Below are 26,112 nucleotides of genomic sequence, written 5' to 3'. Positions count from 1 at the left end.
TGGGTGCTTAAAGTAGTGTCTTTTTGGGATGCAGTTTCCCTGATGTGATGATGCCATCCTATGCCCGGAACCCCTGGTCCTGTGTCTTCTTCATAGTGTATCTCTCCATTGAGCTGTACTTCATAATGAACTTGGTGAGTCCCCTATTGAAACACTTAATTTCTCTCTGCCTGACTTTGGATTTCCTTGCCCATTGGAGTCCTCCCCATTCCCAAGGGTGCTGCATAACAATTTGAGACAATTTGGCAGAATACTTCCAGAAATGGCAGCTTTGCTGCAGATAGGAGTCTTTTAATATTTGACTGTAAGGAAATGAGTTAAATCACAGAAAACGGAATGATGCAAATAATCTTTTGATTTCTCTTGCATTAATATGCTACTTGGAGTGACACRCCCAGGTGCAGGGAATTTATTGTCCGTCCTCATCTTAATTATTTATCATAAAATGGCATTTTATTATCTGGGCTTGCTTGAAATCCTTTGTAAATCATTTTGAAAGGGATGGAATTGCTAACTGTGGCAGGACTTGAATTGCAATACCATTGGCATGAACTCTGCAGTGCATCTCCACTTCCTTTTCCAGAGCTTGCAAACAGGACTGTCTCCTTTTGTCTTTGCTTTATGTGGACACAAAATTGGGAGTACAGCTGCCACCCTGGAAAGCCTTGACAGTTCAGGCACCCAGYAGGGTGTGCAAGAAGGTTTTGGGGTAGTTGCGGTAGTGTTGCCCTGTAGGTCACGGCCTCGGAGAGGCCACAGCCATCCTGTTAGAGCAGGTGCATAAGGGTCCCAGTGACACAGCGTGAGAGCGTGGCTCTGCTTCTTGACCTGCAGCATCCAGGGCAGGACCAGCTCAGATGGGATATGGGCTGTGAAAGGTGGGTTCTCAAAGGAGCTGGGAAATTCTGCAGCCTGAGAGGAGCGATTTGATGCTTCTAATGAGCTTGGATTTCAGTGCTGCTGTCCTAGACAGAGGCTTAGTTTTGTTGTTTGTTTCACAAAGCTTCTGCAGAAGGATGAATCCTGAGAGTAGCCCTTTAAACTTGCTTTGCCAGAAGAAATCAGGGCATTTTAACAAACCTTTCTGTAGTGTYTTTTGTGAATCTGTGTGTGTGTGTGTGCGYGTGTTGTGGTTGGTAATCCTTTTGTGCCCTTATGGCCAAGGGGTCCTCATTAACTCCCTTCTACCACACATTAGTGCAGCACTTAGTAAGATTCCTCCTTCGGGCAATGCCTCTCCTTGCTTCTCCAGACTGGATATTTCTGCCTACTAGAGAAGCATTGGCTCAGGTGGCTGCCGAGTGGAAGGATCAAAACTTGACTTTCTCTCTTGTCTTCTTTCGGCAGCTTCTGGCTGTTGTGTTCGACACTTTCAATGACATTGAAAAGAAGAAGTTTAAGTCCTTGCTGCTGCACAARCGCACGGCCATACAGCACGCCTACCGCTTACTTATTACCAAACAGGTACAGGGCCCCGCAGCGGGCTGAGATCGGCAGGGGGGAGGCCAGCGACGCTGTGGGAACACCAGTASTCTGGAGTGTTTAAAGAGCATGTCAGCAAAAAGATGATTTATGATAGTTGACTRCAATCATAATCACCAAGGGCTACTCTTTTTTTTCGTTTGTGTGCCTTGTTTTTTTTTTTAATCTGTTTCTGGAGAAAAACAATGTAGTCTGAGTTTTAGCCCTATGTCAGGCTACAGAGGTGCCCTGGTAAAACGAAGGAAGCTTGTCCCGCAGTGCACGTGATCCCTGATTTCTCTCTGCTTCAGTTTGGGTCACTTGAGGACTCACATCTCCAATGTGTCACCTCACCAATGCTTAGAGGAGGTGTGGGTTATACGTATGAAGGTACAGTCACTGGGTGCTGCATGAGCAGAAGGTGCAGAGGCAGAAGCAATTCACCTGCAGGCAGTTTTGTACGGGGCAGAGCACTGGGGGAGAGGGTTGGTTGCTTGCTTCACCTCTGGAGTAGGAAAAGAAACAAGGCCTGAGAATAACTAACCTTCTTCCAGTAAATTAGCTCATGTTTAGGGCACATTCATTATATGAACCGTTCCTGGAGAACAGTTGATGGTCTGAAAAAAGTGTCAGTAATGGGATCTCTTAGGCTGCCTACTAATTTCCCAAGGAGAGCGGTTGAACTCTGTTGCTGGGTGTTTGGCTGGGATAGCACAACAGGGAGYAATTCTGCATTCATTGGAGGGACCTTTTGCCAGGAAAGCTTTCTGTGTCTGTGCTCTGGGATAAACTCAGTGTGTTAAAGTAATAGCTTAGGGTACTTCGGGGCTTAATTATGATGGCATCTTAGGGCGATGTAGAAATCCTGCTTAAAACAAATTTGGAATGAGAATTAAATACACTAGCCTATATGTGTTTCTGCCTCATGTCACTGCTTATGGCATCATTCCCTTGTTTCTAGAGGCCGTCTGGAATTTCCTTCAAGCACTTTGAAGGGCTGTTGCGGTTTTACAAGCCTCGGATGTGTGCCAGAGAGCGGTATCTCACTTTCAAAGCACTGAATCAAAGCAATACTCCTTTAGTCAGGTAGGACGGTCTTGCTGCTGCACCCGGAGCAGGGACGCTGCTTCACTCTCCGCAGCTGAGCTGTACCTTGGAGAGGATGGCTGGGTTTGTGGARTGGGATAGAGTTTTGTGCTGGAAAGGCTTTGTGGCGGGGGTATGCTGAGGAGCGAGCTTGTTCTGCTGAAGTGAGGGAGTTCCTGCGTGCCCTCTTGTGGATACAAGGCTCTGCTGGCAGCCGCTAGGCAGCCTCGGTTTCCCACCTCTCCTGTCAGAAGAGAGGAGCAGAAAATTGAGGAACAGCATTAGAGCCTGCAAGGAGCGTTTCTTCACACAGTGCAGCTTCACAGCTTAACAAGTTCTTGTTTCTCCAGCAGCTGGCTGCGTCCCCCAGGGTTTTGTTAATTAAAATCTGGTTTTGCTGGTGCTTTCAAGACCGTCTTCCTCTGTGTTATGAGGCAGAGAATTACCATTCTGGTGGGTGGGTGCAGCTAACTCCAGCCAACATGGCAGTAGAGGGAATTAGAGCTTGCTCTTCATTCCTCTGCTCTGGCCACAGACAGGCTCAATGTGAAGGTCTCTGATGAAACTGGTGCCAGTATGTCTTCTTAAGGTCAAGTGCCATGGAGAAATGGTGAAAATGCTATATGGAGAAAGACTGAGTCCTTAAATTTAGGAACCTAATGACACCAGTCAGCATCTGAGAATTTCAGCCTCTTCACTTGGAGACACGAAAGCCTGTTACGTGCCTCACCCCAAGCACCTAGATACAGTCACTCGAGTTTTATGAGCRTGTTGAGTTCTTTGCTTTCATGTCTTCATCCAAAATTCATTTTTACCTTTAACAGCAAATGTGCAAAGATGGTAGAAAAGGAACGTATGGGAGTAATATGGTCTGTCCTTTGGAGCCTGCTGTCTAAGCCCAAGATCTTTCCTTGTTGTGGTAAAACTTCTGAGTTCAGTGGAGTTGGAGTTTCCTCTGGAGGCAGAAAGGTTGTGATCTCTGCTAGGTCTTGTCAGAGAAGGAAGGTGGCCTCTGTGCTCTGTTTGGGGCATTGTCAGCCAGTAACTTTTGTCCAGGCTGGGACGAGCTCTGTGCTGAGCTCTCTGCTGTGGTCACAGTTCTGAAAAGGAGTTAACAGTTTCCAGGGACTCTCTACTGATGGTGCTTGACAAGGACAGTTAAGGATATAATCAGCTCTAAGGATCTTCTTTCTATTTTGCAGCCTAAAGGATTTTTACAATTTCTATGAAGTTGTTGGCTTAAAATGGAAGGTAAGTATTTCCTGGTTGGGGGAGAGGGGAAGTGTGTAGGGGAGGGAAAGCAAAGGAGACCAGTGATTAGTGAGAAGGGGGTTGAGAAACAAAAGCAATCTAAAAAAAAACAAATGATGAGTATAAGATGGATCTCTCTTGTTACACATTTCTGTATGGCTGTGCTGACTTCCTCTGATCAAAGCTGTTCTGTTTCCAGGCAAAACGAAATCGCGAGCACTGGTTTGATGACCTTCCACGGACAGCGTTCCTTATTTTTAAAGGTAACATGCCATGTTTTAATGACAGCATGTACTCAACCAGTCTGAAAAACATTTCTTCGSAAAGACAAGGCCTTCTGAAGGGACYTTTTCTTTGTATGCCCCTATGCCCAAACGTCCCTGGCCTACTGACCAACTCACTTTGTGTTCAGAGCTTCCAAGGATCTCAGTCTCCAAGAGAGATTTGTCATGTAAATATTCCCTGTGCTCCAACCCAAAAAGTARCTTTCATAAAAATAAGAGACCTCTTGGCAGATACTCTGTAATGAACCAGTTCCTGAGGTCATAGAGGGCTGTATTTCTTTTTTGGCACAGAGGTTAGCTGGGAATATATGCTTGCTGAATCAAGCAGAGTTTATAGGTTTGTTTCTCTACACCCCAGTCAGCAACTCACAGCAGTGACGGTGCAGCGRATTTGTGTTTTCACAGAAGCTGCTAGGCTTCCTAGTCCCATGATGTGATTGCAGCACTCATRCAGGTCAAGTGCAACTGCTAAGGAGAGGGAAAGAGATCAGAAATGTCCATCAGGGTAATCTGTCTTGTGGATGTGACTTRTCTGTCATGTCCCAAGTTTCCTGACTGAACATAGCTATTCAGAAATAAGAGCTTATCAGCAGTTTCTCTTTTCTATGTTTTATGCTGGTGGGGGCAGTTAATACTATCTTGATCCAAATATCCTGTTGCCATAAGAGTCCTACATATTTATGCTAATGCGCTCAGCCCTCCTTTACAGCATATCCATTGTCCCTGATGTGGACAGTGCCTCATCAGCTGTATTTATCTAGGTAGTATTTTTGTGACRTGGTCGGAGAAAAGACATCTAGGTGGGTGAAGAGAGCTAATTCATTCCCACTGATATTCTAGAGGAAGATTTGAACTTGATCCTAAGAGATACAAGTTAATAATCTTCTAAACCACTTAGCTTCTGTGCTGAGAATTGGTATGAAAAAGACCCTAGGGAGAAGATAGAAGAAGCTCTGTGTGAACTATAGAGGACTGCACAAATTATATATATATATATGTATAAAATTTTACTGTGTTCTCCTTTCTGCAGGCATCAACATCCTTGTGAAGTCGCGAGTATTCCAGTACACCATGTGTAAGTAGGAGAAACMGTCTTCTGCCAAGCTCCTTCATCACAAGGGACAGGAATGTTCTGTCTGTGCTAGGCAAGAATCGTCTGTGCAAGAACTCAGCGTTGTGGGACCTGGTCTGAGCCGTGGCCCATGCACAAATTCCTAGGGTTTGGGTGGAGAGGGAGGGAACTGTATGTTGGTACCAGCTACTGCTGCAGTTTGGATTCTCAGTTCTCACTGCGGTTGAATCTTCTAGAGGGGCTCATTTGTTCAATACTTCATAACAAACTTGCGGATCTGATCCTGCAGGAATTGGCTTGTTGCAGTGAATAGATTGGTTAGCTTTCACAAGCCTGGAGGTTTTTATCTTGCAGCTGAAGGCTGCTGGAGCTAGTCAGCCTGCTTTTGCTGCTTGTACTTGAGAGGGTACAAGCATCCTCATTACTGAGAGATTGCTTGGCAACTGTACTGCCTCTGAGAAAGATTCTGTGCTCCTCTTCTCTGGACGAGAAAAAGTGGTTACTTGTGGTGCTAGTTTCTGTGTTCTAAATGATCTCTCCTACTCAGTAATACATATAYTTTTTTTGAATGCTGAAGGAGGAGATTTTTGTAAATTAGGATGACAAATTAAAATGAATGAGGGGGTTGTGAAGACCAGAGTGAAAAGGAGTAGTCTGCGTGTTGGGTACGCTGGGGTGTGAATATGGAGGTGGAGTGGGAGATTCCAAGCTGACAGGACTTTTTATCTTGYGCTTTTGGGAACCTGCTTCATTTGTTTTGCACTATTGGGGACCTAGTGATTCTCAAGAGCCTGCTCCAGAACTAGGAAGAAACTGAAATACACCTGTAATAACATGGCAGAGTATGAGATAATTATTGGTAAAAATGGTTGTGGTTTTTGCATTTTTTTTTTCTTTCTCCCTCCCCCCCCCCTCCCCCCCCCTTCCCCACCTTCTGGAGACAAAGGTGCTGTATCTGTTTCACAGGCTGGGAAAATTATTCAGAGCAGAAGTTTAGAGACTCTCCCAAGTTATGAGTTGAAGCCTTTAGTTGAATAGAAGCGTGTTCTGAACACTGACTCTGTTACTTGCCCTGTGTTGTACTGTATTTGGTAGCTTAGGAAAACAATGTCCTCTGATCTAGGTTTGTGAGTTTTCAGTTTTGGTTTTCTTTGGGTTTTCTTCTGCTATGTGTTTTTACTTTGTTTTCCAGATACTGTGGTGGCTGTGAATGGAATTTGGATTCTTGTTGAAACCTTCATGCTGCAAGGTAGGAAACATTGCAGCTTGTTTCTTGACTATGTTGTGAGGTGATTGAAGAGAAGGCTAGTAAAAGTTCTTCTTGTGTCTCACAGGAGGGAATTTCTTCTCCAGAAATGTCCCATGGAGCTACATAGTCTTCCTCACAAGTAAGCTGGTGCCTCCTCACAGAGTGGYGGTGTTTTGTAACAAGGTGGGAGGGGAGCACAGACAGCTCTGTTCCCAGGTATTTTTCATTTTGAAGTGAAAACTGAGTCACAGATGCACAAACTCCATCTAGAAGGCTGCTGTGCCTGGCGGGGATTGCCAGCAGACACACAGACCTGTGCGCACACTGCTGTGCTGTCAGACTTTCCCTGAGCTGCAGCAGTCGGGGGAGCCTCTTACCTCTGCTGCAGYTCTTTGCTGAGGCTGCTACATTACTTCTAAAGCTGGCTCAGCCCTGAGAGCAGAATAGCCTCGTTCGYTGAGCACCGCGTGCAAAGCGATAAGCTCCTCCAGACCTGCGATGGCTCTGCGTGGAGCTGCTCACGTTGCTCTGTGCTGGGCTTGCTATTCCAGAAGGCATTACCGGCTCTGATCTGATTGCGGCTGTGAGCTGGCTCTGCGCCACACAAAGCGAGGCAGCCCTGCTGGAGCGTAAGGTACAGGAGCCTGCTGAGGAGAGGCCTGAAAGGACTGGCTGAACTAGTTGATTAGTTTATTTTGACTATCTGATTATTAAATTTGACATTCTAGTGGAACGTCATCCCCCCTGGAAACATGTATCTCAATCTTCCCTTTTCAGTCCAAATGTAAACACCAAATCCTTATGGGCTGGTTCATAGCACTGCCATGGAATTCTTTAGTGATGTGAATTCATTTCTCTCCTGCCAGTGTCTCTTGCTCAAGAGGAGAATCAAGGAAGAATTGTGTTGACCCAAAGTAGTGTGTAAAACTGCAGTAAGAGTTACTCAGGAGAATCTAAGAAAGGTTGCTAATCTCTTACTTGACTGCTGTGTAGCTCTGGTACTCCCCTGATTATTAGTCTTAAAAAGACTCACTGTGGAAGTTTGAAGGCAGAGACACTCCACAGCACTTCCTTTTACAGGGATGTTGTCATCCAGACTCTTCACTTCCCTTCTAATCTTCCTCCTTGGAACCAGTAGAGGAAAATTCTGTGATGCCCAAAACAAGGCATGATCATGTCACTGCTTTGTTGTCTTCAAGCCCACAAGGTGCTGCTAGGACAGAGAGTGAAGTAGATAGCTCAGGTTAAAGGCTAGGCTGTGGGATGGTTAATATGTTCTGCTAGGTTAGCAGAAAATAAAACAGACAGAACTGAATTCTCTCCATGACTTTCTGGTCTTTTCTGCAGGAGCTTATGCCTCACCACCTATAGTATGTTAGCTAAATGATTGTTCTGGAGAGAAATCACCATGAATACCAACAAATTTGTTGTTTTGGAGGGAAAATGTTGTCTCTTTGGCATCTCACGGAGAATAAAGATGGACTGGAGTTTATTAAACCTATGTTCAGCAATCCTATACATTCCTAAAGTACCATGCATATCTGAGCACAACCCTTTGCATAAACCCTCTTTGTGGTGCTGCTTATTTCTATCCATGTCTGTCATCTTGTTTTACAGTCTATGGTGTGGAGCTGCTCTTGAAAACCACTGGACTGGGACCTGTCGAGTACCTGTCCTCAGGGTGGAATCTGTAAGTGCAAGTTGATGTTTTGAGAGATATAACGAAAATTGATGGGTTAGAAAGACTGACTTCTGAGAGGAGCTTTTGGGCCTGTAGATGAGGCTGTCTGCAGGCCGTTATAATTCTTCTGTCTGACCTTCTCTGTCTTGTCAGGCTGGAGTGGCACCAAGTACCACTTCTCTGCTGAAATTCAGTGATATATTGTTGCTTTTTTTTTCTCCCCAGCTTTGACTTTGCAGTCACCCTCTTCGCATTTCTGGGGCTCCTGGCACTGGCGTTTAACATGGAGCCGTTCTACTTCATTGTGGTCTTGCGACCTCTTCAGCTGCTGAGGTGAGGCAGGGAGGCTGGGTGGGGAGTGCAGAAAATAGATGGGGAAGGAAACAGCCGGACTTGTTTTCATTCAGTCCTGTTGGGGACTGAGCTCCTTAGCAGGAGAGAGGGCAAGGATTGCTCCGTGGGTACATGACCATGGCAAGCAGGAATTGCGCRGGGTAATGAGATTAGCTTGAGTTACCAAAATGACTGATAACAGAAACTTGGGATGGGATATGAAACCCCGTGCTTTGGAGCTTAAGCTGATCTCTAATAGAGATCAAGGGATTTACTGGGGGCAGATTATCCTATGTCTGCCTTCGTGGGGTTCTTACACCTCCTCGAAATTGTCTGATGCTGCTCAGAGAAAAGCTCTTCTGTCAGGGTGAGACAGTCTGAGCCAGTTTAATTTCCATTGAATTACCAGAAATTACAGTTTTCAAAGGATACTGCTTGCTAGGGTGAAGTACAACCCTGCTCTAAGTGCAGCTCGCACTATATGCAGGACTGAGGCCTGTAACCTCTCTGCAGCTCAGCAAGATGGGTGTGATTAGCCCTCCTGTGCTGAGGCTGTTAGAGGTACACTCACCTTCATGGAATGCTTTGAGCCACAGATGGAAGACATTTTAGAGGCAAAATATTGTTTTATTAAAGAAAAGCTAATGTAGCTTAGCTCTTCAGTGAGGATTTAAAGAACCCTTAATGACATTGGAGAAAGAAAAAAAATCTCCATTGTTCTGCTGCCAAAGCCTGTGTTTGGCAGCTGTGTTTCTCTGTAAAGGCTGATGAAATTGCCAAGTTTGAAATTAGCAGGCAGAATGTAGTTTACTTTCATCGGTTTTTATTGAGTAATAGGGGAAGCACAGAAAAACTTGTATCAGGGGAAAGGAGTAACGAATCCTGACCCCGTTTATGCTCTTGTGGTTTCAAAAATGTCGCTATTTAAGYTTCATGCTGTGTAACAAGATGTGAGCCTTTGCTTAAGATACCTTAATCCTACAAACACTTGCTTGGATGTGTCATGAGCATTCAAATGCTAGGGGCACCTGCTCAGGTAAGCAGAGACTATTTGGATGAGTGCAGATCTGTGAGTTTGCTGTCAGGAGGCCTTAGCTGCTCATTGATCTGTGTGGTAGAGACCTGTGATTCGCTTCTAACTGTTCCCAGCAATCATGAGAACTCCAGAAAAATCACCATGAGCAGGTAATCATGTGCTTCTCCTTTCAGGCTCTTTAAATTGAAGAAACGCTACAGAAATGTCCTGGACACCATGTTTGAGTTRTTTCCCCGGATGGCCAGGTACTGACTGACTGTCTTTGGATGGGGGAAAGAGGAGCTGAAGGTTTAGGGCCTGGGGCTGAGGTCAGGATAGGGACCTGTCCAACCTTCCAAGGGTATTTATGATCTGTCAAGTGACGTTGCTTGTTCCTTGCAGTGTGCTGCAGTGTGGTATTAATCTTCAGACTGCTTGGAGCAGGCTATGATAAACTCTCTAGCATCCTGGGCCTCCTCTTGTGTGTTAGGGAAATCACTAAGAGTTGATGCTTGCTTGATTTGGAGAGTGGAGAGGGAAGAACCAGTGTCTTGTTCTTCAGAATAACTGTGGGGACAGGTTTCTTTACCAGAAAGAGACAGATCAAGGCAACTTTTTAGTTTCTTGGAACTTCCTTCTCTCTTCAGTGAGTGACAAGCTCCTGGTCCTAGGACTTCTTCAATGACAGTAGACAAAACACTGCAGAGCAGAAACAGCTGGGAGGTTGGTCTGAGGTTTTGAGAGCTGTTTCCCGTCTATAGAAAACTTCTTCTGGAACTACTGGCCTGTAACTTTGTTTTTCCTATGTTAGCAATGTCTCAGTAACACAGTATTCTTTATGCTTATATCTTCCAGCTTGGGTTTAACCCTGCTGATCTTCTATTACTGCTTTGCCATCGTCGGCATGGAATTCTTTGCAGGTGTGGTCTACCCAAACTGCTGCAAGTGAGTACTGTAAATCCATCCTCTTCTACAGTGGGTTTGGTGCATAGCCAGTAGCCATGCCTCTCACATCCCTATGTCCCTGTGAAGAAGGGGCCAAAGGATGGGTCTGAATGGACCTTCGCAGCTAARGCAACATGCTTGGTAAATCTAGGGGAGAAACTTCACCTCTCTGGCTAGCATTGGATGAAGTGACCTTTGCATTGCATTTGGAAGGGGAGAGCATTTGGTGGGACAGATGGCTGATTTTCATGAGCGCTCTAACTGTGGCCTTGGGTAGCTTCACCGGGATGACTTCTTCGTGGTGTCGTAGCTGGGATCTCCTGTAACATCTGTGAGGCTATGCTGTCGAACAAAGATGAGATTTTTCTCTTGGTGATGCCAGAGTCTCTCTGCCAGAGGTATTGCATACTTTAGGCCCTCACTTTCTACAACATAAATGCACCTAATCTAGGAAACTAGACTGTCCTGGGCCCTTCTCATCTTAAATGATGACAAGAAACTTGAAAATGCCAAGCTTTAAGGATGTCAGCCAAAGACTCTGCCTCAAATGCTTAGTTTCTCTGGTCTAATATTTGCTGAGTGACTAGAAAGATTCAGTGAGGTCCCTGGGCTTCTGCTGAACTGTGAGGGTGAAGGAGAAAAGCTCTCTTTTAGAGAGAGGCAAGTGTTGGCCAAGAAGTAGAAACTGCCACCGTGCTCACAACCTTCTAATCATTCTGGTATCTGTAGCCTTAAGATTTTCCTTGCTTTTCCAGCTCTCTTCTCATTCTTTGTCCTGGTTTCTCTGATCAGCACAAGCACAGTCGYGGATTCCTACCGCTGGGTGAACCATACCATTGGCAACAAGACAGTTGTGGAAGAAGGCTATTACTATCTTAACAACTTTGACAACATTTTGAACAGCTTTGGTAAGGGCAGTTTGTTCGTAGCAAAGACTATTTCTTAGTGCATCTGTGTTCCTGCAGAGCTGGATGACAGAATTGCAATGCTCAAGTAGGCCTGGGATTCTCTCAGGGATTCCTGCCAATGCACCTTAGACACTCAGCATCCTGTTTTTCCTGTCTGGATAACTCTAGCTGAGTAATTTTGCTGTGAATTTTTTGCAAGTTGAACAGACGTCTCTTAACAGTCAGTGTGAAGCCAGCAGACTTGTTTTGACAGGAAATCAGATCAGACTTCCAGAGATGTTCAAGGAGGGATATAAGTCACTACCCTGCTAATGAGCTAACAGTGGTGCTCCTACGTTTCTTTAAACCCGTTGATGAAGAATAATTTGAATACAGTCATTTGTCTCCATGATTTTCTCTTGGAGGCCCCAGAGGTCTCCATGCTGTATGGAAAGGGTCAGGTTTGTTTCTGATTCTTTTTAAGAGATCAAGCTATGCTCCTGGTTCTGTGGGTCTTAACAGTGGGAAGATGCCAAACTAATTGCAGTGATGAGGGCCAGCATTCTGTCTCTGGATTTGCTATGTGTATTGAAACTTGGTGGGCTATATGAAAAACTTGATGCCTTACAAAGTCTTTGACAGGGACAGCTGAGGTCTAAGAATGATTCTGAAGCAGATCCAGTTGGGTARACAATTGTCTTTGGTTTTTTTTCTTCTACAGTCACGCTGTTTGAGTTAACGGTCGTTAACGACTGGTACATCATCATGGTAAGTAAACCTCAGCTATCTTTTGTGTACAGACAGTGCCAACACTTGCCAGTGCACTGCTAGCTAGATCTTCCTTGTCACCACTGCTTTCTTTYGCAGTAATTAGAGGTGGGCAGGATTAGGCCCAGCATAGTCACTTGCAATTGCYGGATATTTGTTGCTCTTGATTTTTGGGTGATATTTAACCTCTGTGAAGCCCTGCTGGATATGTCTGTCCTGAGTCTTGATCAGCATTCAGGCCCGGTTTTAGGAACTGGAAGAGTGAAGTTGCTCTCTACTCCAGTTTGTCACCTTGCACTCCAAGCTGTGTTCTTATAGCAGCAATGGCTCATATGCCCACAGGTTTAAATGATGTGTGTTTGCATATAGGAAACTCTCACTACCTTTAGAAGCTGATTAGCTACAAGGACCAGTTGGAGTACTGAGCATTGTGCAGGTAGTCACTGGAGCTAGCTATGAAGCCATGGATATGAGATAGACAGTGTTTGTGCTGCTTCATGYCTGATGACAAACAGTTAACAGGGGGCTCCCCCTTCCTTTACGCGCTGCTGACTTTGTGCCTATTCTCCCTAGGAAGGGGTGACCTCACAAACCACTCACTGGAGCCGTCTTTACTTCATGATCTTCTATATCGTGACCATGGTAGGTTTCTGGAGAGGGTTTCTGCATCAAATAATGGGGATGGGGAGAGAATACTACCTCCACCATGTTCTAGTGGGGCCTTCATCCCTAAATGAGGAGACCTCCACTCCTCTACATAATGTCTTCCAGAAACAGGTTTGCATCCACATCAYATGAAGAAATTTGAATCTAAAAGATTTACAGGCATTAACAAAGCTGGTGCTGTAGAAATCTGGGTCTGAGATAAGGACTAAGACAGCACAGAAGTGTTGTTCTGCCCCTTTTGTGGCTGTCAGTAGTTTACTCATACGCATAGGTAGAGGTGTGAATCGGGACATGCCTGTCCCCTCTGCCAAGGAGGAGCTGGGGAGCCCAAATGCTGAGCTTCCTTTTGTTGGGCTGGAAGAATTCCCCAGCAGCAGCTTCCTGATCTCTTCTGTCCATGTCCTCTCCCAGGTGGTGATGACGATCATAGTGGCATTTATTCTGGAGGCTTTCGTCTTCCGTATGAACTACACACGGAAGAACCAAGATTCAGAAGGTTAGGACTGAGAAGTGGCTAATTTGCCATTTTGTGTCTTCTCTCAGTGGTGTCTTACGTCTGTAGGAGAGAATGGGATTACAAAGACCAGATTCTTTTTAGCCTGGTTGCCTAAACTCATTCTTATGCTTTTGTGTGGTGTATGTCTCTCTCCTTTCTGCTCTATCCCCATCTACTCCAAAACCCACCCCACCCCTATGCCCCCAAAGTGTGTGTGTGTGTGTGTGTGTGCATATAAATATATACATATACATATGTACGTGCATACACACATGAATATAAATATATACTTGAGCCATTTCAACCAAAATATTCAAACATAGGAAATCCACCCTTTTGTAGAAGGAATCTAGGAAACATTGTTGAAATGATGTAGCAAAGCATAATGAGAGATCTTGTGAGGAGGGGAGATGATTTTTATTTTAAAATCAGTTTGGCTCCTTTTTGCTAGTATGTTAACATTAGCACGAGGACGTGTGTGTCCAAGTGGCTTATGCAGCATTCAAGCACCAAGACACCAGGTCCAAGTGGTTTGCCATCATTCCCAGTCGTGACTTGAAGGGCAAGGGATGCTACTTGTCCAATCCTTTTCATATATACCGAGTTATTTTTAGGTTGGTGACCACGTGCTAGTTTTGGACGTGTCTTTTTGTACCCTTTAGGAACTGACAGTGCCTGTTCTTTGTCGTCACACCGCTGTGACTCATCAGCATTTACTCACTGTCCTTTGTCTCCTGAGCTGGGTATCTGAAGCTGTATGTAACTTCATGACCTGCTAATTCAGGTTCTGTAAACGCATGCACCATCTGCTATTCCTTCTGGTCCTCCACATTCAGACTTTTGTATTTATTCTCCATTCAGAATAATCTTAATAATTCTTTTCATTTTTTTTCTAAGCTAGTGCACTTGCATATGTTTAATACCAGAGAATCTTTTCTGCAGAAACATGTGATGACAGCTYCAGCCACAGGAGCAGCTTTGATCAGCACCTCATCTTTCTTAGGTTGCAGAAGATGCATATGTGAGGCACAGGCCCACAGGAACCAGGCATTGTCACCTACAGACCCACTTTTCATCRTGATCCCTCCTGCAGTTTTAGGAGTGCAGTGAAAGACATTTGCTAGTACCTTACTCTCGAGCTTTGTTAGTCAGCTGAAGGWCAAAAGGCAGCGATTACTGTTTGATTATTTGCTTTTCTAGTTAATTTGCAGGCCGGAAAAAAGCTTCAAGATTTTCTTAAGGTGTTGAGGAGCCTGGTGYTTTAAAAGTTAAGAGATGCCTGCTGGCCCTACACACTAGTTGTTTCCTCCTTGCCTTAYTGGGGAGCAAGGGCATACGTGCTTAGAAGTAGCCACAGACTGTCTAGCATCTTACTTGGTCTGTGTRCACTTAAGCTCTGCTCTCCAGGATTATTGTAGGGGCTGATGAAAGCAGTGTTCATCCCTGTGACTTTTCTCCTGTTTCTTTTCCTTGCCCCTCCAGAGGACAATGGCATTGTGCTGGAGAAGGAGATCTCCAAGGAGGAAGTGGTTGGGATAATAGAGCTGTACAAGCGGAGTTCAGCTACCACTGAAACGTCTCAGCTGCAGAAGATCATTTTGCAGATGGAYAAATATGGGGTAAGAGGAGATCCTCACTGCAGGTTTTCTGCTTCAGGCAAGGGCGAGGGGGGAGACTTGCTATATTCCAGAGCAAAGCTGTATGTGACTTTACAGTGTTCAGAACGGTACTGCTGAAGGGGCTTGTAGTACTGGCATGAAGTTTTGCTGCTCTAGAAAAATAGCAGCACAATTTCCCCTGCACTCTAAAGAGGCTTGACAAAGGCTCATTGCTATAGCCTGCAAACTTTGCTTAGAGCTGTCTTAGCCCAGCACTGACTGGAACGAGCCTATTTCTTTTTCTTCAGGGAAGCTACCACCTTGCAATTCCCTTGCCTCTTTCAGTGGCATAATACACTTAGGGTCAGACAGTCCTGAAACTTTATGCAGCAATGTGACAGTATCAGTTCCAAACACCAGACTTCCTTTCTCTGTGGCACTGTTTACATTTTCATTCCAAAAAAAGAACGTTGATGACTGGAGAACCGAGCGGACCTGGATAACTATTCTTACCTCTGAGAGCTGTTGTCTCATTCATCTGAGGGAATTTAGATGGATATTTTAATAAYTGCTGTTATATTCTCATGTTACCACTGCAAAGAGCAGATGCTACAGTCTCTTAGATGAAGCTTATTTGCTTTGGTTGACTTGAACTCTAGTTCACATAGATAAAGTTCAGAATAGTGATGATACTGATCATAAACACAGTTTCCAAGGCAATAAACCAAAGGAGGATGCTGTCCTCAGCCTTACAATGGACTATAGAACGATGATGTTAAACTTGTGACTCTTAATGGGATTTCTTTGCTTTCTAGTATGGTTCAGATAACTTATACGACCAGAGCGTGATTCAGGCTTTGGCAATTTGCRTACATGACTTAAGAAGTCTAGCCCCATGGAGTAAATGATGTGGTCTAGACAAATGGGACCTGAACGTGTGCTAAGATGAGATCTCTCTTGGAGGCTTGGGTTTGAGCCTTGTTCCAGATGTTAGTTCATCTAACTAAGCAAGCGCCCCGGCAGCGGAGTGTCCAGCTGAGCYGGTCTCTTACAGCTCCCTTTGTAGTCTTTTGGGATCTACTCAGTGTGATTCATCAAAGCCTGCAATGGATGCCTGTGTTTGGTTGGGTGACGTGTACCTAAAAATGCTACTGATGAAGGGAACCCAGGGTATCCTGAGCTCCTGTCTAGGTGATGGATGTCGGCATGAGGGATGCGTGAAGCTCCGAGGGCTGATCCTATGAGCCACTCAGTGATTAACAAATGTCGTCTTTTTTTTTTCTTTTTCTGTCCTCTTTTCTCCCTCATTTTTAGCAAATGTCGACACTGTTTCTGGGACGCAGATCAAGGACCAAGAGTGATTTAAGTATGAAGATGTACGAGGAGGAGATACAGGTATGTGGGCCTAAGTGAGAAATGCCACCCAGCCTCTGGGGCGAGCAGAATGCTTTTCATTGCCCAGAATAAAACACCATYCTTTTAAACACGGGAGACCTTCTGTGTCTAAGACCCAGAGAGCTATGTGCTCTGCGGAAAGAGTTGGCAGTGGATGGTGGTGTATGGTAGTTTTTAATTCTTTTTTCCCATCAGCTCTAGCATTTAGTGACTTTCCTAAACCCCAGAGTGCTTCAGAGCCTCCTCAGTGGGTTCAGATGCCTGGCTGTGCTGGCATGTGCCAAACCAGAGTCGCAGTAACTGGTGAGCTCAGTGTATGTGTGTGCTCTCCAACTTGGCTGAGCTGCCAGGCTCACCAAGGTGAACCTGTCTGCCCGGGGTTAAGAGCGGTTAAGAGCACGTGTAGTGTGTTGCTGGGGTTTGGCTCCTGAATGCTAATTTGTTAAGCCGCAGGAATGTGATTGTGTTTGAGCTTGGGTGTGTCTGCGTCTGTCACAGAAACCAAGTTTTCTCCAGGGCAGAACGCTGCTTTTGGTGCCAGCAACGCTGCCTGGTTTTACTTCAGGAGAGCAAACGAAAAAAAGATCAGAAACGTTCACTTTCTAGATCGTTTAAGACATTTCCACTAATGTCCTTCAAGGTTAGGAGCTCTAYGCCATGAATTTGGTCACTTCAGTGCATGCCAGACTTGCTCTGTAAGTTGAAGGTCACTGGCTAATTTAATGTTTAGTACTGAAAGAATTAATCTCGTAACCATTTAAATCTGTCCTTTGTCCCSTGGGCGGCTAGCTTGCGGATGAGTCTTTGGACCACGTAACAAATCAACCTGTTATTTGTCATGTTGCTGGCTGGAAATCTGCAGAGAAGTGCTCTGTGTATCCTCCTGGCCTCTAATTCGAGAGTGGTAAATGCTGTGACATCAGTGCTGGAGTCCTGGGCACTAGTAGAGTCCTGAGCATTATGGAGAGGGATCCTGGGAGAGTGATGTTTCCTTGCTCAGCTTTGTCAGTCCTGCCAGCTCAGCCMACTAGAGCTGACCTGTAGCTGGCGCTTATTACTTTGAATATGGGCACTGAGGTCCCAGCGGGTCTGTCGCAGCCGTGCTGTAGTTAACCAGGTCATTCCAGGAGATGAGGTTATGTTCAGGACTTTGTGTTACAGGAGAAAGGGGAGCCCGGCAGGAGCTCCTGTATGCCTGAGCAAATGCTGAGCCCTTGAGAGGTAGAGCAGCTGGGCCTCTGCCTTTTGGGGCCCTCCCTGGAGGGTGGGGGTGAGCAAGGCACCCAGGGGTGGGAGAGAGYCTGATCTCAGTGTGCTTGATCCCTTGTTGCAGGAGTGGTATGAGGAACACGCCAGAAAAGAAGAATCTCAGACACCGTTGCAAGAATCTGCACCCGCTTCCAACAATTCTCTGAAACCCCTGAGCCTCCGGCAACGCTCCCAGACTGTCATTTAGGCCTAGCTAATGCAAGCTGCCCTCTATGCAATAACCTAGAGTATTACTTCACAGCATATATACTGGAGTGGTGTATATAGATCTGTTCAATGTACTGGTTGGCTTTAGGGTTTAAATCTCTTCCTCAAGGCAGTGAATTGCTGAAAAAACAGAGGCCCAGGGGGCTCTGAATAAGACTGCTGGAACCAGGTTGAGCATGGTGCCCGTGCTCAGCACGGAATGAGCATCTCGGGCAGAACARAGTTGTCCTCCCTCTGACCCACTTCCCAGGCTCAGACCTGTTGCTTCTCTTACCACTAACAGCCCCTGGAGGAAGAGAGATGTAATCCATTAACAGCAGGAAACGTGCTGAAGCCACCTGCTTAATAATATTTWAAAAAATTGCCCTTTTGAAATCCAGTTTTTTCAAAGGGTGCTATTAACCTAGGCATAAAAGATCAGGGAATGAGTTTGTTTTGGTGGTTCTTGCCTCCTCGTGCGAAGCGAGGGGAGGTGGTGTGAAATTTCAGCACTTTCGGAAGAGCAGTCTGCGTTCCCCTCCTTTCTGACATACCTAGATGCACTCCCGTAGCAGTTCTAGCTCCGATTATTGAGTTTAGCTGTCCGTGAGCTGTTCTGTGGCAGCTGGAGCCAGAACGAAGGGCCAGCAGCTCACTGTGTCGAGCCCGTAGGTGGGACAAGAGTTTGGGGAGACAAACTCTGTCCCTGCCGGTCAGTTCTGCCCACGGCATTGTGCAGAATTGGCAGTGACTAYGTAACCCCCAAAGCTCTTGTCTCCCTTTGGTGAGACGGATGATTCCCCGGGGTGGCAGTGGTGGTTGACCTCTGCCGCTTGGCCACCTGCTTTGTAAATGGMAGATCTTTGCCTGCTTCTTAGCTCAGACAGAAGATTAGGAGGGAGAAGGGGAGTATTTTGCAGTTCCAWGTCTGTGACGTAGTTCTGCCTGCGTCTGGGTTAAGAAGAGTTTATGGGCAGACGGTCCGTAAAACAACACTGCTGGTTAATCCTCAGCCAGGTCTTGGCTTTGTTTATGCAGGTCCTAATGCAGCAGTGTCGCTCCTCCCTTGTTCTCACCCTTGCAGAAAGGTTCCCCAGGCTGCCAAATGCTGACTGAGTCAAATCTTAGGAAGTTCCTCTACTGAAGAGCTTTGCTGTTCCCCTGAATTCTGGATGGAGGAGGAATGTGGAAGATAATGCTTCTTCTCACCCATCTGCTTTTCTGTTTCCAGCAAGGAGGCTGCCCGACCTGGGAGATGAGAAAGAAGGGGGAAATCGGGTTCTTCCCCTGCTCTACCACGTTTATCTTGTGACTGTGGCAGGTTGCTTCATCGCTCATGTTTCTGTGCCCACAAAGCGGTGAGAACACTTGCCACTGTCATTGCCTTTTTTCTTTTTTTTTTCTTTTTCCTGTCAACACAAAGTTTTGAGGGTTAAAAGTATTTGTGTTTTTGTGTTAGCTGGGAGGGTTCTTTCACCTCTTGCTTTCTGATCTTTCTCAGGTTCAGATTAAGAGCAGAACTAGCTGGAGGGGCTTTCTCCTTCCTCCAGATAAGTCAGGCAGTGGGAGACCTGGGTGGCRATTCCCTGTGTCCCGTGCACCGGATTTCTTACAGGTAGCCTCAACACGCGGCACGAGGAGAGAGGCAGAGGACTGAGTATTTCTCGTTGATCCTGCCGGGGCGGCTAGGGAGCATTTTCTGGGGAAGGATGAATGAGATTTTCAGAAGTATGCCAAACAGAGCTAATTCTGAAAATTTCTCCCTGCATAGAGCAGTGGGAGTATTTGGAGCAACTGATGGAAAGAGGGTGAGCAGTCAGCTTGCGCACCAAAGTGTGCTCTGCACTCCCTGGGTGCCTCAAGGCAACTCCTAGATTCTTTTCTGGGTGCTGCTGGAGTTTTGGTATGAAACTCTTCCTGAACTGAACCATGAAGGACCATCAAGGGCTGTTTTCCAAAGCATACATCTGACCACAAATTAATGAGCAGTGCAGTGCAGCTCTTTGCAGTTGCTCTGCATGGAGTTGTAGCCTGGGGGATTTATCCAGATTAATCCTGGTGCTACAGGAGATGATGTTTCTTCTGATTTAAGTTGCAGGCAGGATGAATAAGGACTGTGAAGATGAGAAAAAAAATGTGACTGTTTTTTTTTTTTTTTCAACTCCTCCTTCCCTTCCAGTCCACTCCTCATTGCAGGGCTGTCGGTGACTTTTCCTGGTGTTTCCTGGATGCGAAAGAGCTGCAGCTTTAAGCTATATTTTGGGGGGCAGCGAGGAGGCACTAACTCACTTAACACGCAATAACAGGGCTCTCGTGTCACGGAGGACGTGTGGGAACGCTTAAACTGTGGGTCAGAGCTCAGATGCTGCTTTCTGTGGTTGCTTGCTGAGATGTTGATCTGCCCTCACACAAGCACTGTATTATTTTTTTTTTAAACCAAGGAGGGTTGCAGAAGTTTACTTCTTCCACATGACTTTGTCTTGAGGGAAAAGAAGTTTTGAGTACGGGGCATCTCCTTCTATTTGTCCTCCTCTTCCCCACCTTACACGCAGACTAACCACGCGGACAATCATTTCGTAGGGAACAAGGGAGGAAGCACTGCAGGGTTTTGTACGCTGGCGTTTTTTGTTTATAAAAACGATTTTATGGGCGTATCTGTAAAAATGTTCTCTAGACTTTTTTTTCAAGCACACTAATAAAAAGTATCCTCAGCTTTGTAAAGGCAGCGGCGTCCCCTGCTCCTTGCAGCGCCGCTCGCGGAAGCGGGGCTCGCTCGCCCTCGCAGCGTTGCCGCAGCATCCCAAGACGAGCYGCCCCTGCCCTCCCTCCGCAGCGGCAGCCGCTCGCGGGGGCACGTTTGACGCGCGCGGCACGGGAGATCTGCCTTAGATTCTTGTTCTTAGATGCGGCCACCTTAAAGCCCCGCTCCCTCCCCTGGCGCTTCTCCCCTCGTGTTACGGTAACGCTTTGAAACTTGTGGTTTCCTAAAGCCTCCTGCGCTGCTGCATCAAAGGCTGCAAAGCGGCTGTAGGCTCCCAGGGTACTTCTGAGCCTTCACCGCTGTGCTCAGGCGGTGGCCGCGGGTGCTTGAGCCCCGCTCCGTGTAAGGAGCGGAGCCTGCGCGCGTGTCACCTCTCCTGGGTATCTCCAGGAGCTGGTGGCAACGTCTGAGCGGGAAGAGAGGAGCAGGAGCCCGCGGCCGGCCTCGACCGAGAGCGTAAAAGCTGCGGGAGAGCCCGCTCCGGCGGTCGCGCTCCCGCACACCCGCCGGAGCGGCCGGCCCGCGGGGCGGCGGTCTGCTCCCCGGTGCGCACCCTGCGGGCCTCGCTCGCCCCCGCGCCGCAGCGGAGCCGAGCCGGGGCCCGCGCTCGAGCCACCAGCCGCYGCGAAGGCGAGAGGAACCGCGTCCCCGCGCCTCGGGGGCGGCGAGCGTGCCGCTAGCTCGGAGCGGGAAGGCGCTGGGCAAGCCGCTGCGCAAACCCCCCGCCGGCAAACAGCCCCGAAGCTGAGCGCGCCGCCGCCGTGCTTCGGTTTGGGTTTTTAATGGAGACCGTTTATTCCCGTACGGTGTCTAAGCCGAGCTCTGCCCCGAGGCCCACGGGTGGGGTGTGGAAGCCTCTGAGTASCAAGTCATTTCCTACTGCTTTGTCCGCCCTAAGAGGAGAAGAAAAGTATGGTCTGAAGTTCAGGTTGAAAAACTGTAGCTTAAAAAGGCAGGAGAAACCAGGTTCCGTGTTGGGTTTTTTTTGTTTTTTGTTTGGGTTTTTTCCTTTTCTTTTTTCCATCCTACTTGTCTTGTGTTAAAAGCTAGCACCGCTCCGGAGCGATTCCTCCTGCTCAGCCCGCCTCGCTTCGCCTCGGCCGCTCTTTCGACCCGCGGTCTGGACGCYCGCCGTCCCTCGCCGCGAGCGACGGTCCCAAAATCGCGCTCCAGCCTTCAGAGCTACCCCACCGTGGGGAGAACCGGGGTGAAGGCGCCGCGGGGCAGGTCGGGTGGGCGGGTGGGCAAGACCTTCCCGCGGGGCTGGTCCTGGGCTGGAGCTCCCCTGCGCTGCCCTGGCGCGGGGAGGCCGAGGTCTTTACCGCACACGGGGCACAGTCAGTGACTCGCAAATCCTTCTCCCAACTGGAAACGCCTCCCCCCTCCCGCGTGCTGCCGGGGGGGTCAGGTCTCCGCTGCTCGCGCCGGAGGCTGCGTCCGCCCCGCGGCACCGTGGCCGGAGAGGAAAGGCCGCGCGGGCCGAGGTGCCGGAGGGGCCGGCGCCCCGTCAGACGGCGGCCAGGCGGATCACCTTGAACTCGGTCAGCAGGGCCACGCAGAGGAAGGCCAGGTAGTAGAGGATGAGGCAGACGCCGTACGCCTTGCCCAGCTGGAAGCACTGCGCTGGCACCGCCACGAAGGAGAAGACCAAGCTCAAGCCCAGGGCCCCGGCCAGGATCCAGACCAGGAGGCTGTCGGGTTCCAGCTGCCCGAGGCAAGAGGACGTTGGTGAGCGGTGGWGATGGTGACGGTGGGTCCTGCTGCCAACCCGCCTCGTGCCATTGCCCCCCGGCCTCGTCCCGCGTGTGCCTGACCTCGGGGCTGCCCCCAAGGCCGCCCTTCCGCCACCGCGTCCCCCGCGGAGCAGGATGACCGCCGGCTTTACCTTCACCACCATCTGGCTGCTGGTCATCTGCAGCAGGCAGCCGAGTCCCACTCCGACCAGGATGTCTGGGGCGAGCTCAGGACGGGCAAACAGCGCGGGAGAGGCCGGAGGGAGCCACGGAGCCGGCCGGCTCCCTGCCCGGCCCCTTTCCTGGGATCCCCTAGGGGCAAGGGCTCTCCAGAGCATCCAGGTAGGGAAACCGAGGCAGCCCTGCCCCCCCCCCCGCCACCCCCATCCAGTCCCTGCCGCCGCCCGCCCAAAGGATACTGAAGATGATGCCGCCGAAGCAGGCGGAGAAGGCCATGCGGGGGTAGCCCTGCCGCGCCATGGTCAGGTCGGAGAAAGTGTCTGCAGAGGCAGAAGCGGGGAGGCGTCGGGGGGTGCCGGGCCAGGAGGGGGCAAAAAATGGGATGGAGGAATCCCTTCGCCTCCCCGGCAGCGAGGAAGGGGCGGAAAGGGCCGGCTCCCGCGCCGGCGGTGCCCTTACCGCCGATGCTGTTGCCCCAGGCCAGCAGCGTCAGGCCCAGCACGGTGTTGCTCAGCTGGAAGATGATGCCCARGGTCCGGAGGAGGTTCACCAGCTCCGTGGCCGCCGCGTTGATCCACATGGCGCTGGCCAAGAACCCCAAGAAGGCAAATACCTGCCGGGAAGGGAGCGAGCCGATCCCTGGATGTGGCGGAGGGGCGAGGTGGAGCGTGCAGCCCCTCTTCCCCCCGGGACCATCGGCCCCAGCCTTACGCAGTGGTACTTGGGGGGCTCCTCGTTGCTCGTGGTGCTGAAGATGAGAACYGCCACGACGGTGCCGACCAGCACGACCAGCGCCCAGACGGGGAAGACGCCCTGGATCTGGTACAGCCCGTCTGCGCGCGGTGGGGAGAGAGCAGGCGTCAGCACGGCGAGGGCCCACCAGTCTCCTGCCAGTGCTTTGGTCCCCCTTAAACCACCTCTCCCCGAAGCCTCCCTGGAGCACCGAGCTGAGAGCCGATCCTCGGTGCCTCAGTTTCCCCAGGCAGGGGATGGYAGCCAAGGCAGCCTCCTTTATGCCCCCAGACACCTGGATGCTGACACTGTGGTGGCGCTTTTGGCCAATGTCCCCTCCTTTGGGGAGAGAGAAGCATTTTGGGGCACACAGCAGCCCTGGGTGGGGTGTGGGGGTATCTTACAGGCGCCTGACTTCAGGGTGAGGATGCAGAGCAGGGGGCTGGTGACCACGTGCAGGCAGTTGAGTGGCCTCTTCCAGTTCAGGTCCTCCTTGTCGGGGTCCACGACGGGCACCGTGAGCAGCAGCACCAGCTCCACGGGGACCTGGGAGGAGGACCGTGAGTGGGGCCTGTCAGGAGGCAGCTTGTGCCCYGCACGGGCTGCGCCCAGCTCTTGCTCACCTTGAGCACCTTGAAGAGCCGCCAGTACCAGGGCTTCCTCCTCCACTTGCGGTAGTCCACAGGGCTGAGGGCCGTGGCCAGGATGYGCAGTGAGGTCTCCTGGTAGGGGAGCAGGGGCCGGTACTCCTCGCCTGCGCGGAGCCAAGGCTGTGAGCTGGGTATGGGGACCCCGTCCCATCTCCCCATGCACCCCTTGCTCCTGCCAGCCCTTCCAAGATGGGAAGGTGGCCATGGCCACCACCTGCATGGCCCAGTCCTCTCCCTGCTGCCTGTCACCCTGCAGAGGGGACATCTCTTAGTAGGGAGGTGCTACTCTGGGCTTGGGCACACACGGCATCCTGGAGGTCCCTGGGACCTCCCAGCACCCCTGACCTCCCCCTGCAGGTGCTGGCCCTACCAGTGCCCCCACGAYGCTTCCTACCATAGTCACCACTGTTGGTGCCCAAGGACTCCCGGTCTTCAGTGTCCGTCAGCAGCTCTGCAGGGAGAGGAGAGCAGCAGTAGGCAGAGGCCCCAAGGTCCCACTGGCGCAGCAAGACCRTCTCCTACCTGGCTCCCAGGGTCCAGGCGGGGGCAGCCCCTCCCCACGCTGCCGCCGGTGGATCCAGGTGCAGAGCACCACGGTGAAGACATAGAAGATGTAGAGCCCCAGGTAACCTGCAAAGGGGGGAGGGAGCTGTTGCMAGCCACCCGCTCCATCCCAGCTCCTTCCTCTGCCATCGCCCTTAGCTGGGTGACTCACCCAGGGCCTCGCCCAGCCTGATCCTGCCGAAGTAGAGTACCATGAAGGTGAGGAAGACGGCCACCATGTAGAAGATGACGTCCCTGAGGAAGGGCCTGGAGGCAGCTGTGAAGGGCTTGACTAGGGCGATGCCCCCGGCCACCACCGTGGTCACAAACACACCAGCGCCTGCCAATGCAACGGGGGCCCCTCAGGGGAGGCCTCCTGCCACGGTGGCCTGGGGCTGCCGATCCCGCTGTCCTGTCCCAGGCAGCCTGCGGCTCTCCCCAGGCAGGAGCCAGCTGGGGAGTCCCTACCGAAGAGGGCGCCGATTGCCAGCCCTGCTGTCCGCGGGTCAGAGAAAGCCACCACAGCACTGAAGACGTCCGGAGCCCCATTGCCGAATGCCAGGAAGGTGACACCATGGAGAGGAGGTGTCAAGGAAAAGGCTAAGCTGGCTGCTCCGCATGAGGTGAGCTGGGGGCACGTGGGCTCCACTCCCACCCGTTCATGGGCCCCACAGGATCCTCTCCCAGTGCCAGCATGGCATAAAGTACAGAATCAGGGAATGGCTGAGGATGAAAGGGACCTCTGGAGATCTAGTCCAGCCTCCCTGCTCAAGCAGGGTCACCTAGAGCACGTTGCYCAGGACAGCTTTTGAACATCTCCAAGATGTGTCTAGACAGCCTTTGAACATCTCCAAGGATGGAGACTCCATCGCCTCTCTGGGCAACCTGTTCCAGTACCCTGTGGTCCTCTCCCACCMATGCCCCAAAGCAGTCTCCCTCAGCTTGGTGCCAAGGGGGTCCAGAAGTCATCTTGGCACGGCTGTCCCCTTCCCCTCCRTTCCTCCCATCGCTCTTTCTGCCCGAGGGTGCCCCGGTGCCCCGCCAAGGATACTGCCACGTTGTGAGACAGCTTCAGGTTGGTGGAGATGGCCGACAAGTTGGGGCAGAAGCTGGACAGGCAGAGAAGGAGACAGAGCAGTCACGGGGGCTGCGCCAAGACTTCTGCTCTGCCCCGCAGGGCTCTTCGCCAGGGGACGCGGCTGGTAGGACCCCGCCAGACTACTCACAACTTCTCCGCCGTCACGCCGAGGATGACGAAGAGGTACAAGAGCCAGCAAGCCTGCGGGGCCGAGGGAGGGTCAGCACTGGGAGCGGGGCGCAGAGCACCCCAGCCGGCCCGCGTCRCCCCTCGCGCCCAGCCCGCGTGCCCGTCCTTACGTAGAGGGCGACGGCCAGCGGCAGCAGGCGCGCGGGGAAGACGCAGAAGATGCCGTTGAGGTAGTCGAGGAAGCCGCCCTCCAGCTGGCAGTCGGGGTTGGTCTGGACGAAGTGGCACCACTCGGAGCTGTTGCGTTTCCGCACCTCCCAGCACTGCGCGGGCGAGAGGCGCGGGGAGGTGAGCGCCAGCGCGGGGCCCTCGCCGCTGCCCTGCGGCCGGGCGCCTTTCGGTGCAATCCTCTTCCTCCCTCTGCCTCGGTTTCCCCATCTGTCCCATACACACGCCCTTGGACTCGGGCCATGCCGGAGACCGGCACGAGCGGGTTTAGCCCGCTGCGCCCATCACCGTGGCGTCTGATAAAGCCCAGAGAGATCCGCGGGGAGACCGCAGCCTGGCTGGGGGCCGAGGCGGGGGGGCCGAGCCGCGGGGCAGGCAGGCAGGGAGCCTTCCCCCCCCCCGTGGGGGCAACAGCCCCCTGCGCTGCAGCTCCCGC

At 50.3% G+C, this 26,112-nt stretch overlaps 2 protein-coding genes across 6 annotated transcripts in view; one reads left to right on the top strand and one right to left on the bottom strand.

Annotated features, from left to right (window-relative positions):
- The window catches only part of TPCN1 (two pore segment channel 1), a 48,409-nt gene extending 28,042 nt beyond the window's left edge, over window positions 1-20,367 (top strand). For 4 of the 5 annotated variants that reach the window (XM_085326154.1, XM_085326152.1, XM_085326155.1 and 1 more), the window contains exons 9-27: window positions 35-134; window positions 1,348-1,464; window positions 2,423-2,547; window positions 3,750-3,798; window positions 3,998-4,061; window positions 5,113-5,157; window positions 6,347-6,403; window positions 6,489-6,542; window positions 8,021-8,093; window positions 8,310-8,417; window positions 9,627-9,698; window positions 10,288-10,377; window positions 11,170-11,285; window positions 11,986-12,032; window positions 12,606-12,674; window positions 13,110-13,194; window positions 14,677-14,813; window positions 16,107-16,187; window positions 17,521-20,367. In XM_085326154.1, coding sequence (XP_085182280.1) covers window positions 35-134; window positions 1,348-1,464; window positions 2,423-2,547; window positions 3,750-3,798; window positions 3,998-4,061; window positions 5,113-5,157; window positions 6,347-6,403; window positions 6,489-6,542; window positions 8,021-8,093; window positions 8,310-8,417; window positions 9,627-9,698; window positions 10,288-10,377; window positions 11,170-11,285; window positions 11,986-12,032; window positions 12,606-12,674; window positions 13,110-13,194; window positions 14,677-14,813; window positions 16,107-16,187; window positions 17,521-17,643 — 1,612 coding nt within the window. In that variant the 3' untranslated portion in view covers window positions 17,644-20,367. Of the gene's footprint in view, window positions 1-34; window positions 135-1,347; window positions 1,465-2,422; window positions 2,548-3,749; window positions 3,799-3,997; window positions 4,062-5,112; window positions 5,158-6,346; window positions 6,404-6,488; window positions 6,543-8,020; window positions 8,094-8,309; window positions 8,418-9,626; window positions 9,699-10,287; window positions 10,378-11,132; window positions 11,286-11,985; window positions 12,035-12,605; window positions 12,675-13,109; window positions 13,195-14,676; window positions 14,814-16,106; window positions 16,188-17,520 lie in introns of those variants that run through there. The other variant, XM_085326156.1, reaches the window with a different exon arrangement.
- An 806-nt stretch (window positions 20,368-21,173) lies between these two features.
- SLC8B1 (solute carrier family 8 member B1) overlaps window positions 21,174-26,112 on the bottom strand; it is a 6,261-nt gene continuing 1,322 nt past the window's right edge. Inside the window, exons 2-15 of the mRNA XM_085326113.1 lie at window positions 25,619-25,886; window positions 25,468-25,520; window positions 25,293-25,350; window positions 24,710-24,815; window positions 24,414-24,581; window positions 24,221-24,328; window positions 24,093-24,149; window positions 23,672-23,802; window positions 23,453-23,594; window positions 23,028-23,149; window positions 22,776-22,929; window positions 22,556-22,636; window positions 22,289-22,353; window positions 21,174-22,108 (exon numbers count right to left, since the gene is read on the bottom strand). Of these exons, the coding sequence (XP_085182239.1) occupies window positions 21,911-22,108; window positions 22,289-22,353; window positions 22,556-22,636; window positions 22,776-22,929; window positions 23,028-23,149; window positions 23,453-23,594; window positions 23,672-23,802; window positions 24,093-24,149; window positions 24,221-24,328; window positions 24,414-24,581; window positions 24,710-24,815; window positions 25,293-25,350; window positions 25,468-25,520; window positions 25,619-25,886 (1,711 nt within the window). The 3' untranslated portion in view covers window positions 21,174-21,910. The remainder of the gene's footprint in view (window positions 22,109-22,288; window positions 22,354-22,555; window positions 22,637-22,775; window positions 22,930-23,027; window positions 23,150-23,452; window positions 23,595-23,671; window positions 23,803-24,092; window positions 24,150-24,220; window positions 24,329-24,413; window positions 24,582-24,709; window positions 24,816-25,292; window positions 25,351-25,467; window positions 25,521-25,618; window positions 25,887-26,112) is intronic.

This window comes from Rhea americana, unplaced genomic scaffold, assembly GCF_003343005.1.
Source record: "Rhea americana isolate MKP2758 unplaced genomic scaffold, rheAme1 scaffold_128, whole genome shotgun sequence".
Taxonomy (NCBI): domain Eukaryota; kingdom Metazoa; phylum Chordata; class Aves; order Rheiformes; family Rheidae; genus Rhea; species Rhea americana.
Note: the sequence above shows the minus strand (reverse complement) of the source record. Positions and strands in the feature narration are given on the sequence as shown.